The sequence below is a fragment of the Oncorhynchus mykiss genome, chromosome 10 (assembly GCF_013265735.2).
Source record: "Oncorhynchus mykiss isolate Arlee chromosome 10, USDA_OmykA_1.1, whole genome shotgun sequence".
Taxonomy (NCBI): Eukaryota; Metazoa; Chordata; class Actinopteri; order Salmoniformes; family Salmonidae; genus Oncorhynchus; species Oncorhynchus mykiss.
In genome coordinates, this window is record NC_048574.1 from 18,617,535 (window position 1) to 18,638,527 (window position 20,993).

Here is a 20,993-nt window from a genome sequence, read left to right on the forward strand (position 1 = left end):
CAAGGCCTACCTTCAAACTCAGTGCCTCTTTGCTTGACCTCATGGGAAAATCAAAAGAAATCAGCCAAGACAGACAAAAATTGTAGACCTCCACAAGTCTGGTTCATCCTTGGGAGCAATTTCCAAACGCCTGGAGGAACCACGTTCATCTGCACAAACAATAGTACGCAAGTATATATAAACACCATGGGACCACGCAGCCGTCATACCGCTCAGAAAGGAGACACGTTCTGTCTCCAAGAGACGAAGGTACTTTGGTGCGAAAAGTGAAAATCAATCCCAGAACAACAGCAAAGAACCTTGAAGATACTGGAGGAAACGGGTACAAAAGTATCGATATCCACAGCAAAACAAGTCCTATATTGACATAACCTGAAAGGCCGCTCAGCAACGAAGAAGCCACGGCTCCAAAACCGCCATAAAAAAAGTCAGACTATGGTTTGCAACTGTACAGTCGTGGCCAAAAGTTTTGAGAATGACACAAATATTAATTTCCACAAAGTTTGCTGCTTCAGTCTCTTTAGATATTTTTGTCAGATGTTACTATGGAATACTGAAGTATAATTACAAGCATTTCATAAGTGTCAACAGCTTTTATTGACAATTACATGAAGTTGATGCTAAGAGTCAATATTTGCAGTGTTGACCCTTCTTTTTCAAGACCTCTGCAATCCGCCCTGGCATGCTGTCAATTAACTTCTGGACCACATCCTGACTGATGGCAGCCCATTCTTGCATAATCAAAGCTTGGAGTTTGTCAGAATTTATGGGTTTTTTGTTTGTCCACCCGCCTCTTGAGGATTGACCACAAGTTCTCAATGGGATTAAGGTCTGGGGAGTTTCCTGGCCATGGACCCAAAATATTGATGTTTTGTTCCCCGAGCCACTTAGTTATCACTTTGCCTTTTGGCAAGTTGCTCCATCATGCTGGAAAAAGCATTGTTCGTCACCAAACTGTTCCTGGATGGTTGGGAGAAGTTGCTCTCGGAGGATGTATTGGTACCATTCTTTATTCATGGCTGTGTTCTTAGGCAAAATTGTGAGTGAGCCCACTCCCTTGGCTGAGAAGCAATACCTGTTGGCATGACACAGGACTGAGGGTAGCTCTCACCTTGTCTGCTCCGGACAAGCTGTTATCCGGATGCCCCAAACAATTGGAAAGGGGATTCATCAGAGAAAATGACTTTACCCCAGTCCTCAGCAGTCCAATCCCTGTACCTTTTGCAGAATATCAGTCTGTCCCTGATGTTTTTCCCAGAGAGAACTGGCTTCTTTGCTGCCCTTCTTAAAACCAGGCCATCCTCCAAAAGTCTTTGCCTCACTGTGCGTGCAGATGCACTCACACCTGCCTGCTGCCATTCCTGAGCAAGTTCTGTACTGGTGCTGCCCCGATCCTGCAGCTGAATCAACTTTGGGAGACGGTCCTGGCGCTTGCTGGACTTTCTTGGGCGCCCTGAAGCCTTCTTCACAACCATTGAACCGCTCTCCTTGTTCTTGATGATCCGATAAATGGTTGATTTAAGTGCAATCTTATGGGCAGCAATATCCTTGCCTGTGAAGCCCTTTTCGTGCAAAGCATTGATGACGGCACGTGTTTCCTTGCAACTAACCATGGTTGACAGAGGAAGAACAGTCTGTTATTCGAACTCAATCAGCATGACAGAGTGATCTCCAGCCTTGTCCTCGTCAACACTGACATGATGTCAGCTGGTCCTTTTGTGGCAAGGCTGAAATGCAGTGGAAATAGTTTTTTTTTCAGTTCATTAACATGGCAAAGAGGGACTTTGCAATTAATTTGATTTTTTGGGGGACAAAGACCATAATTTTGGGAGAAATGTCCTCTGGTCTGATGAGACAAAAATATAACTGTTTGGTCATAATGACCATCATTATGTTTGGAGGAAAAAGGGGGAGGCTTGCAAGCCGAAGAACACCATCCCAACCGTGAAGCACGGGGGTGGCAGCATCATGTTGTGGGGTGCTTTGCTGCAGGAGGGACTGGTACACTTCACAAAATAGATGGCATCATGAGGGTGGAAAATTACGTGGATATATTGAAGCAACATCTCAAGACATCAGTCAGGAAGTTAAAGCTTGATCGTAAATGGGTCTTCCAAAATGGAAAATGACCCCAAGCAAACTTCCAAAGTTGTGGCAAAATGGCTTAAGGACAACAAAGTCAAGGTATTGGAGTGGCCATCACAAAGCCCTGACCTCAATCCTATAGAAAAAGCGTGAAAAAGCATGTGCGAGCAAGGAGGCCTACAAACCTGACTCAGTTACACCAGCTCTGTCAGGATGAATGGGCCAAAATTCACCCAACTTATTGTGGGAAGCTTGTGGAAGGCTACCCGAAAAGTTTGACCCAAGTTAAACTTCTGACCCACTGGGAATGTGATGAAAGAAATAAAAGCTGAAATAAATCACTCTCTACTATTATTCTGACATTTCGCATTCTTAAAATAAAGTGGGGATCCTAAATGACCCAAGACAGGAAATTTTAACTAGAATTAAATGTTATGAATTGTGAAAAATTGGTGAATGTGAATGGTGAATGTAAAATTCTGACTTCAACTGTAATTATCGACCCTCAAGACTTTATCCAATAACTTTTGTCTCATGCTAGACTTCTTCTGTTTTTTTTATACTCATCAAGACTACAAGCACTTGACTGGTTTTGGCTGATAGAAAGTCCCTCAGACAGTTTCGATGTAGGGCCTTCAATGTGATGTGCAGATTCTCACCTAGGATTGCCTGTGGAGAGGATGGCTGTTGAACTCAGCAGGTCTTCATATAGATCAGCACCTGATACAGGGAATGCTGTGTGCTGGGCAAGGAGCACTCTGCGTATAGCCAGCAGGGCCTGAAATGCAAAGTTAGTCTGTGGCCAAAAGTGTTTGTAACATTGTCTCATTATAGAAACGGAGTGGTTGCGGGTCCAACTTCATCAGGATCTTTTGTCTGCAGCAATAAAAGATCTGGAGCTTCCTGAGGCATCTGCGCATCACGTTAATTCTCTACGTGCAGAGAACCGGCTACTCAGGGGTTCTGACTAGGTGGAATACAGCTACAACCAGAAGTAACTTGTTCGTAGCAGGTTAGGAGAACTTACGCAACAGGTTAGTACCAGGTCAAACTCATTCCACGGAGGGCCGAGTGTCTGCTGTTATTCACTCCTCCCATGTACTTGACTAATGAATTAAGTTGACTAATTAGTAAGGAACTCCCCTTACCTGGTTGTCTTGATCTCCATGGATTGAGTTTGACACCTCTGTATTAGGAGAATTAACGGAGCAGGTTAGGATAATTAGGTTAAGATTAGGAAAAGGTTTAGGGTTAGCTAAAATGTTTTCCTAACCTGCCAAGAAACGTCACTTCCGGTCGTAGCACTACTCCATCTTGTCACAACCCTACTCAGGCGAATGATGCTCGTTTAATAAAGTTAGATCAAAGTTGAATCAACGTCTGCAAGATCACATAATGATTATAGAAATGCATTACTTCATGCATGTTTTACCTTATAGGACACGGAACATTTTTGAGCAAGGTCTTCTGTATCTGATGACACCAGATCTTCCACTTAAAAAAAGGATAATGCAACTGATTGTATTATTATTGTATTTCAATACTTTGTCATACCAACATTGCCACATCTACTAGCTAGATTAACCAGAGTAAACAAATTGATTAAAACCCACGTACCTGTTGTAATGTCTGCTGCTCGTAAAGCCACAACCAATTCTTCACTCAATCCAGGACACATGCCATCTCTGAGAACAACCATGGCACATAGCTAGCTAGGCAGCTAGCAGTAGCTATGTCCAGAAAGAAGCTAGCAAGCCGTCCACTGTAATGTGAGATGTCTAAATGGTTACATGGTCTACGTGCACTTCAACTTTACAGTTTTGACAAACTATCCATGGTAGTTTGTTATGCTTTCAAGTTTTTGAAAATATATATAATGCCGCTATATTTTCGGAAGCTATTCCAGAGAAAGTGGTCTCGACGTAATTCCGGATATGAAAACGTGCAAACACTCTGAACATGCCCTGTCATCGCATACGCTAAATGTGTAGCTTGTGAACGCACTTATGGAGAAATTCGGCGTAAATTCTTCAGAATATTAAAATAGTACGTAACACTAGCAAAACATCTCAGCAGTGGGGGGGAAACGACCGAGTAAAACAAGGTTAATAAACAAACAAATGTGTAACATTTGAGCCTCGCTGGGATAAGCAAATAATGGAAAGGAGTAAGTGGTTATTTCAAAACTAAAATCCCGACTGTCTCCATTCTCCGGTCTTTACTTTTCCCGGGACTCTGCGACTAGACACTCCGCTAGCAAGTATAGTAGCGCGCGCTAGTTAGCCCGTCAGCGAAGCCACATAATATCTGCTAACTTCGTGCGCGCTGAGAAAATGGTGAGTTTTTATTATATTTAACTATTATCTATTGTTAACATGTGTTCGATATAGCTAACGCCATGCACCCCACGTAAGTAAGGCCTTTTACTATAGTTCAGATGGCTAACTTTAGTTAATACCGGTCTCGGTGTATTTGGCTAGCTAGATGGCTAACGACGTTAGCATAACTACGTTAGTTACAGTACACCATCTGCTTTAAATGTTGATTGTTTTGGCTAAAGTTAGCTAGTTTAGGTAGTTTACAAATAATAAACTCGGTTGCTTGCAATCCATATGTTAGCTAACTAACTAGCCAAAATAATTACCAGTGGCAGTATATTGCCATTCATGTATTGTATTTAACGCGTTAGCTAGCTAACGTTAACTAATTGCAGCCAAGCATACTCACATCGACACAAGACATTATGAATTAACTAACGTTAACAAGCTAACTACTAGCTAACGTTTGTGTATTATTTTCGTTTTTAATATGGCAACCAGCGCTAGCTAACGTTAGTCATGTAATTCTACTTTACTTGGTAGATAGGGAGCTAGCTAGTTAGCATTGTAAACCAACTCAACTAGAATTGTACTAACCAAGGTACATTGTTGTCATTCATATTCTGTCAAATTGGATCCCGAAGACCTTGCCAACAAGCAGCCTGTGATGAGGCTAAAATATATCCTTAAGTAATAAACAACAACAATCAGAGTGTGTGCAGCATGTTTCAACAGGAATATCCCTTGTCTTTCAGGTCTTATGCAAGGTTGCATGGCACCCCATTTTAGTGTGAGCTTGAACTAAGGACATTGACTTTCAGGCATCTATTTTTCGCTGTATGCAAAGAAGGGGGAAGCAGCGCAGTAGTTTCTCTTTGGCAACGTGCGTAGTGGTTTGGCAGCCCTGTTGAGGGCCCAGGGATGTACTCACGCAATTCACTATGGAGTTATGTCAGATGTGTGTTCATGTCTTTGATGAAAAAGGTAAGTAGACATTCTCATTACCTCACGCCACCTAATTCGCTTGTTTTCTGACAAGGATGCCAAGCTCTGATACTGTTTCTTCCCTCTTTGCAGCAATACGTTTCTTGAACCATGAAAACCACTTCTGTGTGGAGTAAATGCCAATTAATGATTGTCATAAACAATCCCTCTCTGTGCCCCAGTTGAGTCAATCAACCATGCTGTTTTTTCCATAAATGTTATGCCAGTATCTCAAGCTCATTATTTTCTCCAGTTAGCCACACAGCAAATGCCTTTGAGTATTTGTGTCCATTGTGTTTGTCTTTGACACTTTTCATCAAGCTTGATGAGTTGAGACCTGGCATTGTATGAGCCTGAGGCACAGTGAAACCAAATTAGGTGTGCATGCCTTGTCTGTCTGCAGGTGTACCTGTTAAATCCTCTGGAGAACCTGAGGAGCTACATCAATAATCGTCCGCCACTGGTCATCTTTATGGTCAGCGTCAGCGCCGTGGCTATCGCCTTCCTCACCATTGGCTACTTCTTCAAAATCAAGGAGATCAAATCCCCAGAGATGACTGAGGTAGGAGGGACACGCCTCTCACTGGTACATCAATACGGATGCTGTCATAGGAACATGTACAAAACCCATGCAGCAGGAGGTTTCTTGATATCTGAAGCTGAACTATAAATGGCTGTCATACATCAAAGTTATTAGCTCATTTAGCTGAACTAATTTCTTGAAGTGTGACTTGATAGTCACAATTTAACCTAACCATATTATTGGTGATTATTTAAAAATAATCAACAGCCATAAGCTGTGCTATTCAACAGCAGAGCCACAGATGGATAGATGCATGACTCAGTCTCCTCCCCTTCTCCAGGACTGGAACATCTTCCTCCTGCGCTTCAACGAGATTGACTTCTGCGTATCAGAGAATGAGACGCTCAAGCACAGCCTGAACGAGTCAACCACGCCCGAAAGCACGGTGACCAGTGGCCAGGCGCGCTCCAGCACCCAGGCCCCGCTGCTTCTGGAGGACCCGGGCCCGATCAATATCTCTGTTCCCATCACCCTTACCCTGGACCCACTGAGGCCCTTCGGGGGCTACTCACGTAACATCACCCACCTCTACGCCACCGTGCTGGTGGGACAGGTTGGCCTGGCCGGTGAGTCCACTTGTGTCTTCAGTCCCTTCTTCCTCCATGTTACAGGGTCTATGTGCATTAATCCTTTTCACACTATCGTACCGAGCTGCTTAAATGTTTTCTTTCACATTGTCCTTTTCAGTACAGGTCCAGCAACTATGGTGGATGCAAAGTCTATAAAAGCCCCTCTGTGTTGAAGTGTGTTATTTGACTGTCCAAGCCAATACATTATTTATTTAGTTGTGAGTTCGATTCACCTGTAAGTGGATGCAGGAAAGCGGTGGCTTTATGACTGTAAGTAGCCATCCTTTGTGTAAGCATTTGTTTTGTGTTTTTGTCACAACTCCTCAGGAGTCTGAGTGTTGTTAGCCAGTGCTTTGGTGGTTCAGGAAATCCTTTATCGATAGGTTTTGAGTTACCATGTTTCATGGGGAGCTTAAAGAGTGGCTCAGTGGGAGTGAACAGTGAAGCATTGTATAGTCAATCAGAGGCTAGTAGTCCCGATACTCCTCCCAGTCTGTCCCATGGTAGGGAGAGGAACAAAGTGCCTTTGGCCTCTGTTGCTACGGAGTGTGTTTCAGTCCCAGACTGAATAGGTATTGATGTACACCCCCCCCCCCCCTTTTTTTTTGTTGTTGCAATTTGCCACTTAACTGAGACAATAGTCCCTTGTCAACATAAGGATTATTAGAAATCAATGCCAAATTCCTTCTCCGTGCGCGTCACCTGCAGGCTTTGCATGGGCATAGTAGGCCAGTCTCAAAGCTGTCTGACTGTTTGAATATGTATGTTTGCAGTCCTGTGTTTTCTGGATCAAAAGGGGCTTAGGTGGCAGGGGACATGGTAGGAGGCCATCATCTTGGCGGTGTAAAGACATTTTTAATTTAAGCCAGTTTCCTGCAATTCTACAAATTTCTCCATGAAGCTGAGATAATACATTTTTAGATTTGAAGCTAATTTCCTGCTATTCTACATATTCTGCCATGGAGCTGAGAGAAATTTACCGTTTTTAAAGCAGTGCTGTGTTTTGCTCAAACATAATAATAAAATCAATACTGTCAAATTCATTGTTCTTGGAATTTTCAGTTAACCCTCACTGTCTAGCTTTTATTTTGAGAATTGTTAGTTCTCAAATTATATTATAAAAAAATATATAGAGGTCCATTATCTTTTCTACATACATCAAATCAAATTGTATTTGTCACATGCACCGAATACAACCTTACTGTGAAATGCTTACTTAAAAGACTTTAACCAACAATGCAGTTCAAGAAAGCGTTAAGAAAATATTTACCAAATAAACTAAAGTAAAAAATAATAAAAAGTAATGCAACAAAATAACGAGCCTATATACATGGGATACCGATTCGTTGTGCAGGTTAGTCAAGGTAATTTGTACATGTCGGTACGGGTGAAGTGACTATGCATAGATAATAAACAGCGAGTAGCAACAGTGTAAAAACAAATGGGGGGGGGGGGGGGGGGGTCAGTGTAAAAACAAATGGGGGAGGGGGGGGTCAGTGTAAAATAGTCTGAGTGGCCATTTGATTAATTGTTCAGCAGTCTTATGGCTTGGGGATAGAAGCTGTTAAGGAGCCTTTTGGTCCTAGACTTGGCGCTCCGTACTGCTTTCCTCTGACACTGCCAAGTATATAGGTCCTGGATGGTACAAAGCTTGGCCCCAGTGATGTACTAGGGTGTACGTGCTATATTCTGTGGCGCCTTACAGTCAGATGCCGAGCAGTGGCCTTACCAGGCGGTGATGCAACCGATCGGGATGCTCTTTGTGGTGCAGATTTAGAACTTTTTGAGGATCTGTGGACCCATGCCAAATCTTTTCAGTCTTCTGATGGGGAAAATATGTTGTGCCCTCTTCACGACTGTCTTGGTGTGTTTGGACTGTCGTGGAAATTCTTACACAGGGACACTCTAAGTCAATCTTAATTGAATCATTGTTTATTTGTCAGCGTGCTGGAGAGGTTCCAACTCAATCAGGAGCTCTGCCTGGGCAGTCGCAGCTGTTGTCTTATATATGGCTATACGCAGAGAAGTTATATTTGCGTAATTTAGTATAATTAATTGATCATTACCATTTTGTTTCATTCATGTGACTGATCAATACCTCATGAGGCTTCTTCTCTCTAAGCTGAGACCTTTAACCTCTTGCAACGAGCAAACCCGTTATCCGGGAGCGTAATCATAGCCTCAAACGCATAAGGCATTACGCAACGGACATAAATACCCCTAGAAACTTTTCCTATTCATGAAAATCGCAAATGAAATGAAATAAATATATTCAAACACAAGCTTAGCCTTTTGTTAACAACACTGTCATCTCAGATTTTCAAAATATGTGTTACAGCCAACGCTAGACAAGCATTTGTGTAAGTTTATCATGGCATGCTATGCTAGGCTCTGCTGGCAGCAGGCAACATTTTCACGAAAATAAGAAAAGCAACCAAATTAAATCATTTACCTTTGAAGAACTTCAGATGCTTTCACTCAGGAGACTCCCAGTTAGATAGCAAATGTTCCTTTTTTCCCAAAATATTATTTTTGTAGGCGAAATAGCTCCCGTTTGTTCATCATGCTTGGCTGAGAAATCGACGTGAAAATGCTACCATTACAACGCCAAACTTTTTTCAAAATTAATTCCATAATATCGACAGAAACACGGCAAACGTTGTTTAGGATCCACCCTCAAGGTGTTTTTAACATATATATTCGATAATATATCCGTCGGGGCAATTGGTTTCTCATAAGAAGCGATTGGAAAAATGGCTACCTCAGTATTTTACGCAAGGTTTTCTGAGGGAGACACCATGTGACCACATGCTATATATGGTCCCTTACAGCCATTCTTCAATGGAAATGCCTAAAAAGACGTCACAATGCTGTAGACACCTTGGGGAATACGTGGAAAACGTAAGCTCATTCTTAGCTCATTCACAACCATATAAGGAGTCATTGGCATGAGGCGGTTTCAAAAAATGTGGCACTTCCTGGTTGGATTTTTATCTGGTTTTTGCCGGTAACATCAGTTCTGTGGCACTCACAGACAATATCTTTGCAGTTTTGGAAACATCAATGTCTTCTTTCCAAAGCTTTCAATTATATGCATAGTCGAGCATCTTTTCGTGACAAAATATCTTGTTTAAAACGGGAACGTTTTTCATCCAAAAATTTAAATAGCGCCCCCTAAATCCAAGAGGTTAACTGAGTTCTTTCGTTCGTAAAAACAAGGTGTGGGCATACTGCCAAATTGCAGCTACTGATAGTGAGGATTTGTTCAGTCAGCCACTTGCATGAACAAAGAAATGAGTTATAAGAAACGCACAAAAATAACAATTTGCCGTACAAGACCATGATATTTAGTTGGTGATGTGGACACCAAGGAACTTAACTCTCGACCCGCTCCGCTACAGCCCTGTCGATGTTAATGGGGGTTGTTCGGGCCGCCCTTTCCTGTAGTCCACAATTAGCTCCTTTGTCTTGTTCACATTGAGGGAGAGGTTGTTGTCCTGGCACCACACTGCCAGGTCTCTGACCTCCCTATAGGCTGTCTCATCGTTGTCTGTAATCGGGCCTACCACTTGTGTCAACAGCAAACTTAATGATGGCGTTGGCGTTGTATTTGGCTACTCAGTCATGGCTGAACAGGGAGTACAGTAGGGGACTAAGCACGCACCCCTGAGGGGCACCAATGTTGCAGCTCAGCCTGGCAGACGTGTTGTTGTGTGATATCTGATTAAGTCGTTTACACTCAGTGTTTTTCCATCCCAATAGTTTTTTTGCCCTGCCCAAGGATTTCAATGGCAGGAAAAACCCCTGCAGTCAGCGTTTGTTTTCCCCCCAAAATAAAACTTTACATGTGAATTGCATTAGATATATCGATGGAGGCTAAATGGGCTGTTGCAGGACATATGTCATATTCCTTACAGTGGAGCTCTTGTCAACTGCACATTCTTTACATGTCCAGGGGCCAACTGTGATGCTGTTTTACCTGTCAGGAGTACTTACAAGCAACATTTCCTCAATTTTGGCACTGAGCAAACTCTGCAACTTCCGGTGCATGTTAACTGTGAACAGTGAGGCTGTACTAGCTTTACATTGTAAGTGGCCAAGTAGGCTACTGTGGCTATTTGATCATAATGTATGCCTACTAAGAAAAGCAATGGAGAAAAACACATCCCCGTTCTATCATTCAGCCTACGGTAGCAGCCATTCTGTGGTGTTCAATGCTTACATTCCATGAGACTAAGAAAATCAAAAACATGCAGGGCTTGCCATTAACCTGTTTATCCACTTGTCCTTCAGACAAGGAGGTGACTGAACATGTTGTGTTTGATGCAAGAAACTACTTTACAGAATCAGACGTTATGCTGCCTATTGGCTACTTACTTTATTGGCTGTCTCAAAATACAACACTGTCCCTTTTAACCTCTACTGGATCAATGCTCAACCCCCCACCCCCCGCGGGACGATTGAGGTAACGTGCGCTAATGTGATTAGCATGACGTAGTAAGTAACCAGAACATTTCCCAGGACATAGACATATCTGATATGGACAGAAAGCTTAAATTCTTGTTAATCTAACTGCACTGTCCAATTTACAGTAGCTATTTCAGTGAAATAATACCATGCGTTTGTTTGAGGAGAGTGCACAGTTATGAACTTGAAAATGTATCAATAAACCAATTAGGCACATTTGGGCATACTTAATACAACATTTTGAACAGTAATGCAATGGTTCATTGGATCAGTCTGACACTTTGCACATACACTGCTGCCATCTATTGGTCAAAATTGAAATTGTGACTAGAGTCCTATGTCATATAATGGTTTTTCTCTTTCATTTCAAAGATGAAAAATAAACACTTTTTTTTTTTTTTTTACCAGATCTAATGTGTTATGTTCTCCTACATTAATTTTACATTTCTACACACTTCAAAGTGTTTAATTTCAAATGGTATCAAGAATATGCATATCCTTGATTCAGGTACTGAGCTACAGACGGTTAGATTTGGTATGTAATTTTAGGCACAAAAAACAGTTTTTAAAGGGGTCCGATCCTTAAGTTAAGACATAAAGGTCTTTACCTGTCTTGCTTTTCCAAGATGGCTAGAAATGTGCACGTTGTGCTTTTGTTGGAAGCAAACACTCTCCATTGTTGACTATAAATGAGCTAGAACTGGGCTAATAACTCACTAACTAGCAAAGAATATGATCAAATGTGTACACATGGCTACATGCAACTCTCACTTTGATCTCAAAACAAGCGCATCTACTCACGGGGTTTAGACTGCTGTAGCCTAAACACAGTCCAGTTTAAAGTGAATGGCACAGATCCATATATGGCTATGCATGTAGGCCTACTGCAACTCTGATTGGTTATGGCGCACCGGTCTGTGTAGAGTACTGACTTGCCTGTCAGTGTAATCGAATCCTATTCTAATGGCACTACTTATAAGAACATCTCTTGCACAGTTATTTTTGCATACTAAATCTTGCGTAGTTAGTTTTTGTTTCGGTATATTACATTGAAAGTGGCTATTGCGTTGATTCGTTCACAATTCCCAAAGTGGAGCGAAACGTTGACAGTGTTAACTAAAGGGGAGAACTGTAGAAAGTTGAGTGAAGTTCAATCTTATTCTGTGTGGCAGTCCGAGGGGAGCTGCACGCATCTTAGAGGGAACATTGCTTACGTGTGTGTGTCCTCAAAGGCAGGGATGCCCACGAGGAGATGAACATCACCTTCACACTGCCAGCGTCATGGAATTCTGATGAATGCGTGCTGCACGGCCACTGTGAACAAGTCGTGTTTAGCACTTGTATGACCATCACTGCTGCCAGCAACGTCTTCCCTGTCACAGTGTGAGTGCCACTAAACCCCTGAATTGTGATGCATCCATATACTAAATGATTTTTGTATTTCATGACTCAACCTGTATTTGATAGTCAATGTTGGACTTTCATTTAGGCAATCTTGTAATATGTATAGTGAAATATTAAAATTACTTTTGACATTGGAATAAAACTGATGGAATCATCAGTCATTTGCTCATGACAGTGAATAACCTCACATTAGTAACACTGACAACTAAGTGCACACTGTTCGTAGAATATCAGTTGTACTACGGTACAAGGAGACTTTTGTATTAAATTCAAGTTTTATCAAACTGAGTACTAAGCATTGGTGCAGAACTTCATGGTCCAAACAGAATAGTTTTAACATAGAACAAAGAGTTTTTTTCATGACCATGTCTCCTGACCGTAATAAAATAGATTGGAACAGGGCAAGATATTCAAGTTTATTAAATGTCGCCTTCCAGGCAACCGCCCCACTGTGTCCCAGAGACCTACACCAACGCCACGTCCTGGTACAAGATCTTCACCACGGCCCGTGACTCGGACACCAAGTACACGCAGGACTACAACCCTTTCTGGTGTTACAAAGGAGCCATCGGGAAGGTGTACCACACCCTCAACCCCAAGCTGACTGTCATCGTGCCAGACGTGAGTCAGCAGCCACTGTCTGCAGCAGTGCTGTTTTATGTCCGAGTCCCAAATGGCACCGTATCCTCTAGTGCACAGCTTTTAACCAGTGCCCTATGGGTGCCATTTCAGACGCAGCCTGTGTTTGTGGATAACCTTGCTGAGGGTTTAGACTGAGAACGTTTGAGAGTAAAGCTTTTTACACTACATGGCCAAAAGTGCTCGTCAAACATCTCATTCCAAAAACATGACGTTAATATGGAGTTGGTCCTTCCTTTGCTGCTATAACAGCCTCCATTCTTCTTGGAAGTCTGCGTGGACTTGCTTCCATTCAGCCACAAGCATTAGTGAGGTTGGGCACTTATGTTGGTCGATTATGCTACTTGTTCCAATGAATAATGCCAACCATAAAGTTTGCTGGAGGAGGAATAATGGTCTGGGGCTGTTTTTTTCATGATTCGGGCTAGTCCACTTAGTTTCATTAAAGGGAAATGTTAACGCTACAGCATACAATGACATTCTAGGTGATTCTGTGCTTCCAACTTTGTAGCAACAGTTTGTGGAAGGCCCTTTCCTGTTTCAACATGAAAATGCCCCCGTGCAAAAAGCGAGGTCCATACAGAAATGGTTTGTTGAGATCGGTGTGGAAGAACATGACTGCCCTGCACAGAGCCCTGACCTCAACCCCATCGAACACCTTTGGGATGAGTTGGAACGCCGACTGCGAGCCAGGCCTAATTGCTCAACACCAGTGCAGACCTCACTAATGCTCTTGTGGCTGAATGGAAGCAAGTCCCCGCGGCAATGTGGAAAGCCTTCCCAGAGGAGTGGAGGCTGTTATAGCAGCAAAAGGGCAGACCAACTCCATATTAATACCCATGATTTTGGAATGAAATGTTCAACAAGCCGGTGCCCACATACTTTTATCAAAATGGGTCCATTTAAGAAGATAAGTACTGTTTTTGGTATACAGCTTGGACAAAGGCTCTTGTCTAGTTTAATTATGTGTAACTTCATATCATGAGTGATTTTTATCATCCTTCTGTGTTCTCTCCAATTCAATTTTATAATGCATTCATAATGGAAACTGTAAATCTAAATCCCCAAGTGCACATTAGCTAATATGTTCTAACTGACTAAAGATAGAGCAATATTGCAGAAGCACAATTTGCAATTAAATTACATTTGACTTTAACCAGATTTATCCTAGGGGACCAGTGGCATTATTCAATTACCAACCAGTTTTCCTAAAACATTATTTATATTTGAAATGACAGGAACAATACATGGGGGGGGGGGGGTTGCTATTAGAGAAAATAGCCCGTTTCCAAGTACAGTATGCACTATGTCGTCCTTCATGAGGTAGTGTTTACCTGGCGCTGAGGCTATTTCTCTCTTTTTGCAGGACGACCGCTCACTCATCAACCTGCACCTAATGCACACCAGCTACTTCCTCTTTGTGATGGTCATCACCATGTTCTGTTATGCTGTCATCAAGGGCCGGCCAGGGAAAGTACGGACAACCACCAACCCAGACTTTTGCGCTGAAAAGGTAGGTAGGTGTCGGGTGAAGTTGCCCTTAGACACTGATATTGGGTCAGTTTAGAATTTTCCACCACTAATGGTTGAGGTTTGGGGGAGGCAAAGCTGATCCTAGATCTGAATCTAGGGGAAACTTCACCCGGAGTGAAAAGGTACAACAGAATGCAATACAGAGCACAGCTAGTCACCTTTTATATCGCATTAAACAGTGTGAAAAGATATTGCTGAGTCTCTGGGGTAAAACTGTCATTTTGTTAATAAAACCAATAAATGCCGACCCTTCTACCTCCCGAGGGAGTTTTCAGCTGTTATCGTGACTGTTGTATACATTCCACCTCAGGATAAGAAAAATAGCAAGCTGGCACTTAGTGAACTGTACAAGGCTATAATCAAGCAAGAAAATCAACATCCAGAGGCCGCTTTTCTGGTTGCCAGCTATTTTAAATTCTGCTTCACTAAGACACGTGATGCCCACTAGCAAGCATACAAGGCCACCCTCGTCCACCATTTGGCAAATCAGATCACGACTCTGTACTCCTGCTTCCAGAAACTCAAACATTAAGTACATGTGACACTCTCCGTTGAGAAATGGTCACCAGAATCAGAGCTTATGCTGCTTTGCTAGCGCTGATTGGAGGATGTTTAACATTGATGAGTTTATCACCCCCGTCACCGGTTTCAGAAAATGGATCAGCGACATTGTCCCCACGGTGAGGGTTTGCTGCTTCCCCCCAAAAAAGCCCTGTATTAACACTGAGGTTGGTGCAACTACACACAGAGCTATCGTAGACAATCTTGAGTCAACAGTGCAGGACCGGAATAAGTACAAGGAGTCCCGCTATGACCTCCGCAGAGTCATCAAACAAGCAAAAGGACAGTATAAGAATAAGGTGGAATCATACTACACAGGTTCCAACACCTGCCGCATGTGGCAGGGGCTACAGTCCATTACGGATTACAAAGGAAGACCCAACCGTGATCTGCCCAACTATGCCTCTCTACCTGACGATGTTAATGCATTTTATGCACGCTTTGACAACAACGACATCGTGCCGGGTGTGAGGGACGTAGCCCCTGCCACATGCAGAGGATTGGGTGATCTCGCTCTCCGAGAACGATGTGAGAAAGGTCTTTAATTAGGTTAACACACGCAAGGCCACAGGGCCCGACGGTATTCCAGAGCGTGTTCTCGGATCATGCGCAGGACAGCTGGCAGGCATATTCACGGTCATTTTCAACCTCTCCTTGTCCGTCTGTAATCCCCACGTTTGTCCCAGTCTGTAATCCCCAAAGAACTCCTAAGGCTTCATGCCACATGCACTCACTTTTGTAATCATGAAGTGCTTTGAGAGGCTGATTATGGCACACATTAACTCTGTCCCAGACACCCTAGACCCACTTCAATTTGCATACAGCCCCAACAGATCCATATATGAAGCAATCTCAATTGCTCTCCACACTCCTTACCCACCTAGATAAGAGGAATGCCTATGAGAATGCTGTTCATTGACTACAGCTTAGCGTTCAACACCTCCGCCACGCTGACCAATAACACAGGGGTGTGCTTATTCCCCTCCTATACTCCCTGTTCACCCACGACTGCATGACCACGCACGATTCCATCACCATCAAATTTGCTGATGACATGACGGTGATAGGCCTGATCACTGGCGATGATGAGTCAGCCTACAGGGAGGAGGTCAGTGACCAGGCAGTGTGGTGTTAGAACAACAACCTCTCCGTGAACATCATTAAGACCAAGGAGATAATGAGGGGGTGAGAATGCCCACATTGACGGAGCTTCAAATTCCTCGTATCCAAATCACTAAAGGCTTAAAATGGCGACAGCGCCTCCACCTCAGGAGGTTGAAAAAATTTGGCATAGTCCCTCATTCTCAAAGTTCTACAGCTGTACCATTGAGAGCATTTTGACTGGCTGCATCACTGCCTGGTATGGCAATAGCACCTCGCTACAGAGGGTGGTGCGAACAGCTCAGTACATCACTGGGGCACAGCTCCCTGCCATCCAAGACATCCATATCAGGTGGTGTGGTAGGAAGGCCTGGAAAATCGGTAGACTCCAACCACCCAAGCCATGGACTAATCTCTCTACTTCTGCACGGCAAGCAGTACCGGTGCATCAAGTCTGGCATCAACAGGCTCTCAGCTTCTATCCCCAAGCAATAAGACTGACAAATAGCTAGCAAAATAGGAGTCATCCTTATTGACCTTTTCTTTTTACACTGACTCTATGCACAGTGGCCTCCACGTGCCTGTATGACCCCCCTACAACGCCTGGGCATGCTCCTGATGAGGTGGCGGATGGTCTCCTGAGGGATCTACTCCCAGACCTGGACTAAAGCATCCGCCAACTTCTGGACAGTCTGTGGTGCAACGTGGCATTGGTGGATGGAGCGAGACATGATGTCCCAGATGTGCTCAATTGGATTCAGGTCTGGGGAAAGGGCGGGCCAGTCCATAGCATCAATGCCTTCCTCTTGCAGGAACTGCTGACACACTCCAGCCACATGAGGTCTAGCATTGTCATGCATTAGGAGGAACCCAGGTCCAACCGCACCAGCATATGGTCTCACAAGGGGTCTGAGGATCACATCTCGGTACCTAATGGCAGTCAGGCTACCTCTGGTCATGCTGGAGGATGTTGCAGGCAGCAGAACGTTCTCCACGGCATCTCCAGACTGTCACGTCTGTCACATGCTCAGTGTGAACCTGCTTTCATTTGTGAAGAGCACAGGGCGCCAGTGGCGAATTTGCCAATCTTGGTGTTCTCTTGCAAATGCCAAACGTCCTGCACGGTGTTGGGCTGTAAGCACAACCTCTACCTGTGGACATCGGGCCCTCATACCACCCTCATGGAGTCTGTTTCTGACTGTTTGAGCAGACACATGCACATTTGTGGCCTGCTGGAGGTCATTTTGCAGGGCTCTGGCAGTGCTCCTCCCTGCACAAAGGCGGAGGTAGTGGTCCTGCTGCTGGGTTGTTGCCCTCCTACGGCCTCCTCCATGTCTCCTGATGTACTGGCCTGTCTCCTGGTAGCGCCTTCATGCTCTGGACACTACGCTGACAGACACAACAAACCTTCTTGCCACAGCTCGCATTGATGTGCCATCCTGGATGAGCTGCACTACCTGAGCCACTTGTGTGGGTTGTATACTCCGTCTCATGCTACCACTAGAGTGAAAGCACCGCCATCATTCAAAAGTGACCAAAACATCAGCCAGGAAGCATAGAACTGAGAAGTGGTCTGTGGTCCCCACCTGCAGAACCACTCCTTTATTGGGGGTGTCTTGCTAATTGCCACCTGTTGTCTATACCATTTGCACAACAGCATGTGAAATTTATTGTCAATCAGTGTTGCTTCCTAAGTGGACAGTTTGATTTCACAGAAGTGTGATTGACTTGGAGTTACATAGTGTTGTTTAAGTGTTCCCTTTATTTTTTTGAGCAGTGTATATATTATATATGCACATACATACTTGTGCATGTGACATTAAAACTTGAAAATTAAACAGATTTCCAGGTGTCTGATTACAGTATCTGACGGAGCATTCCCGACATGCCTGAGCACTACAAAACTCTGGTTGCTCCTGTTTTACAGTTGACTTGGCTCATTAGGAAGCTGTTATTCAGCATAACATCCCTAGGGTCCTCATTTGTACGCTGTGACAGACTAGTTGGTTAGAGGGATGATTCTGCAGCGGCATTAATTTATTTTTTCTCTCCTCTCAGGTGGCCTTGTCAGAGGGGTAAGAAGAACTCTAGGATCGCCATCAGAACTGAAATATAACCGAGGATGAAGTAAAATAAAAAAAGACCAGTTGCCTACTGAACCCTGAAAATAATACTGGGCTGTACAGCTCTGAATGCATTTTTCTGCAATGTTGGATCACTCCAACCAAAGACATATAAGTGCCTGTATCTACTGTGTAAATATTTGTAGGAACTCATGAATTCAGTACAGAAACAGTTTGCCTGAGCCCCCCCGTGCCATTGGTGACAAAATTCCAAAATGCAATATCAGCAAAGCTAGAAGTCCTAACACAAAATTGACCGAATGGAAACTGCACTTCCACATTGTCACCAGTCTTTGTCCCATTTTCGTCACACATTTGACCCTCACATAATCCAGTCCGGGTAATACAAGTTCCTACGTGTCTTCATGTGTGTATGGTGAAAAGTCTTTGGTTTCCTCGTGACAACGGGCCTTTGTCACACTGAAATAAGATTTTGCTGCCTTTCTCTTCCCCTTTAGTTTCTTCATCATTAATTTGTGTATTCTTGAGTGGTTTATCCTTGCTTGCATTCTGAAAGTCCTGCAATTGTGTCTCTGTGTGTGGAAGGCCGGCTTACCCGCCTCAGGAGTGTTTTAGGCCACACGCCTTTTATAGCACCTGGAAGTTACATTTTAACTGACAAGAGGCATGTCTATTTCAAGTGGACTTCAAGAAAGATTGGTAGCAACAAAATGTCAACCTCCATCTCCTATGTTCTTCCAATAAGCTTGTCGTGCTTTAAATCAAGTGTTGTGATACTTCTGACATCTAAGCTTGTCATGCATAGCAGAAAGAACGCTCTTTTTCCTTGAATTTAGTGTATGCTGACGACTGGTAGGCCCTTGAGTAATTGAAAGTTGGAATGCATGTTAATAATTGTTTGTGCTCTATTTTAAGCACTATTGTTTTTAATGTGGGTTCTGGTAATGGAGAAAGAAGTGTGTAATTGTGGAATGATTTATTGTATATGACAAAGCTCTTCACTGGCAACGATGAATCAATTTTGATTCACCTGTTTTTTTTTTTATTTCAATTTGTTCCGTTATTGATATACTTAATGAATGTAAAAGCTACACAATCAATTTACAGCAGCGATCCAACATTACAACTATGATAATTAAATGTACAAACATTTATTCCAAACAATTTGGAATGTGATGTACCTTTTTTTGATTCGATTTTAGTTTTGTCAATGAGCCTTTACCCCAAACTTTAATTTCCAGTTTTGTTTTGACAGAACAGTATTTTCATTATATTGTTGTTTTTCTTGTTGCAATTACTTTTTTAAAATTGCATATTTTTCATCTGTCAATTTCTCAAACATGTCAGTATGATCCTAGCTTTTATTTGAGGATGATTGAATGGATCCCTTTATCATTTTTAGAATTGTTTTTCAGATTTCACTTGAAATGGGTTTTAAGGGTGCTGTCATATCAACTTGGTTTTCCTGCAGTAGCTAACCGAGTGTGGCATACAATACATGCTCCCCCCCCCCCCCCCCCCCCCCCCCCTCTTCCATAGAACTGCATTAATTCCACTGATATCTCCTCTCTTGTTAGTTCATGTTAAGGTTTAAACTATGCAGCTGTAGGTGGGTGCATCCAAATCCTTTTTGTCTAGTGCTTTCAGTCAGAGCTGAATATATTACATTGTAGTGTGTCATTTCATAACTACATAGTAAAGACTGTGTCCTGGGTTGATGGGTGACAAACAAAGCATTGTGTTGTCAGCCCAGCAACCATTTATTGTAATGCCTATGATTTTGTCCTTTTCTTCCCTGTGAGAAATGCCTGCCCATTTGAAAGATTGCCTTAATATTACTTTGTTGTTTTTGTCCTCGATGTAGATGGCTGTAGGTCTGTCTGTTTTGCTTTCAGTTCATGCTCATCATCCCGTCATTCAGAATTATCTCCATAGGCATCACATCAGGCTTAGCTTGCCAAAGGTGTCCCTGGGTTTCGTCACACCCTGTATGTAGTATAGTTGACTATACGATCACCAACATTTTGTATTCTGGTACAGGAGGTATGTTAGATATGAATTTGACCTTACTCTCACAGCACAGGATATTAGTTATCTGTTCTCACCCGGACCTTAAATGTTACGACATCCATCCCCCAATACTGAGCATGGCAACCATTTGACCTTGTTTTCCTTCAATTATTTTAGCAGCACATTATGCCTTTTGCACTAACCTGCTGCACCATCCCAGTAAATAGCTCCTCTGTTTAAATGTGAATACAAGGGGTCAAAGGTAACGATGACCAAAACTTTTCTCCAGTGCAACTGTAAATTATTTGAGTTGAAATAAACTTGTCATCTGTTGAAGATATTTGTGTTCACGTTCACATTTCTCCTCTCTATCCCAACATGTTCTATGTCTCAACCTTAGCATTAGCATACAGTTAACTGAACATATATGCCATCTTAAACTGCAGCTCAACAATTGGGACGGTATCTATGTAATAGTGTAAATAACATTCAGCTTGATTTTCAACCATGACAAATGGTCCAAACACAATTTGTCATGTCTGACTTTGTTTTGAGATTCACATAGATTGACATTTGCTTCAGTCATTACATATTTTGTCCTACAAAACATTCATCACCATCATCATCCTGTCTTTGAAGCCTTCTCTCACTTTTT

General features: G+C 42.9%; 2 protein-coding genes across 4 annotated transcripts in view; one reads left to right on the forward strand and one right to left on the reverse strand.

Annotated features, from left to right (window-relative positions):
* rad51d (RAD51 paralog D) overlaps positions 1–5,166 on the reverse strand; it is an 11,626-nt gene extending 6,460 nt beyond the window's left edge. Inside the window, exons 1-4 of the mRNA XM_021617649.2 lie at positions 5,001–5,166; positions 3,703–3,847; positions 3,518–3,579; positions 2,745–2,863 (exon numbers count right to left, since the gene is read on the reverse strand). Coding sequence (XP_021473324.1) covers positions 2,745–2,863; positions 3,518–3,579; positions 3,703–3,784 — 263 coding nt within the window. The 5' untranslated portion in view covers positions 3,785–3,847; positions 5,001–5,166. The remainder of the gene's footprint in view (positions 1–2,744; positions 2,864–3,517; positions 3,580–3,702; positions 3,848–5,000) is intronic.
* tmem248 (transmembrane protein 248) lies at positions 3,907–20,681 on the forward strand. Of its 3 annotated transcripts, none has more exons than XM_036989833.1 (7): positions 3,907–4,421; positions 5,791–5,949; positions 6,251–6,536; positions 12,239–12,389; positions 12,848–13,031; positions 14,416–14,566; positions 18,303–20,681. In XM_036989833.1, the coding sequence occupies exons 1-7, from the start codon at positions 4,419–4,421 to the stop codon at positions 18,368–18,370; spliced, it is 1,002 nt and encodes a 333-aa protein (XP_036845728.1). In that variant the 5' UTR covers positions 3,907–4,418; the 3' UTR covers positions 18,371–20,681. The 3 variants fall into 3 exon arrangements, with proteins under 3 accessions (XP_036845728.1, XP_036845727.1, XP_021473322.1); XM_036989832.1 differs by lacking the exon at positions 3,907–4,421 and adding an exon at positions 5,169–5,387 and having other exon boundaries at positions 18,303–20,678; XM_021617647.2 differs by lacking the exon at positions 3,907–4,421 and adding an exon at positions 5,169–5,387 and having other exon boundaries at positions 14,416–14,562; positions 18,303–20,678.
* Positions 20,682–20,993: the final 312 nt, after the last annotated feature.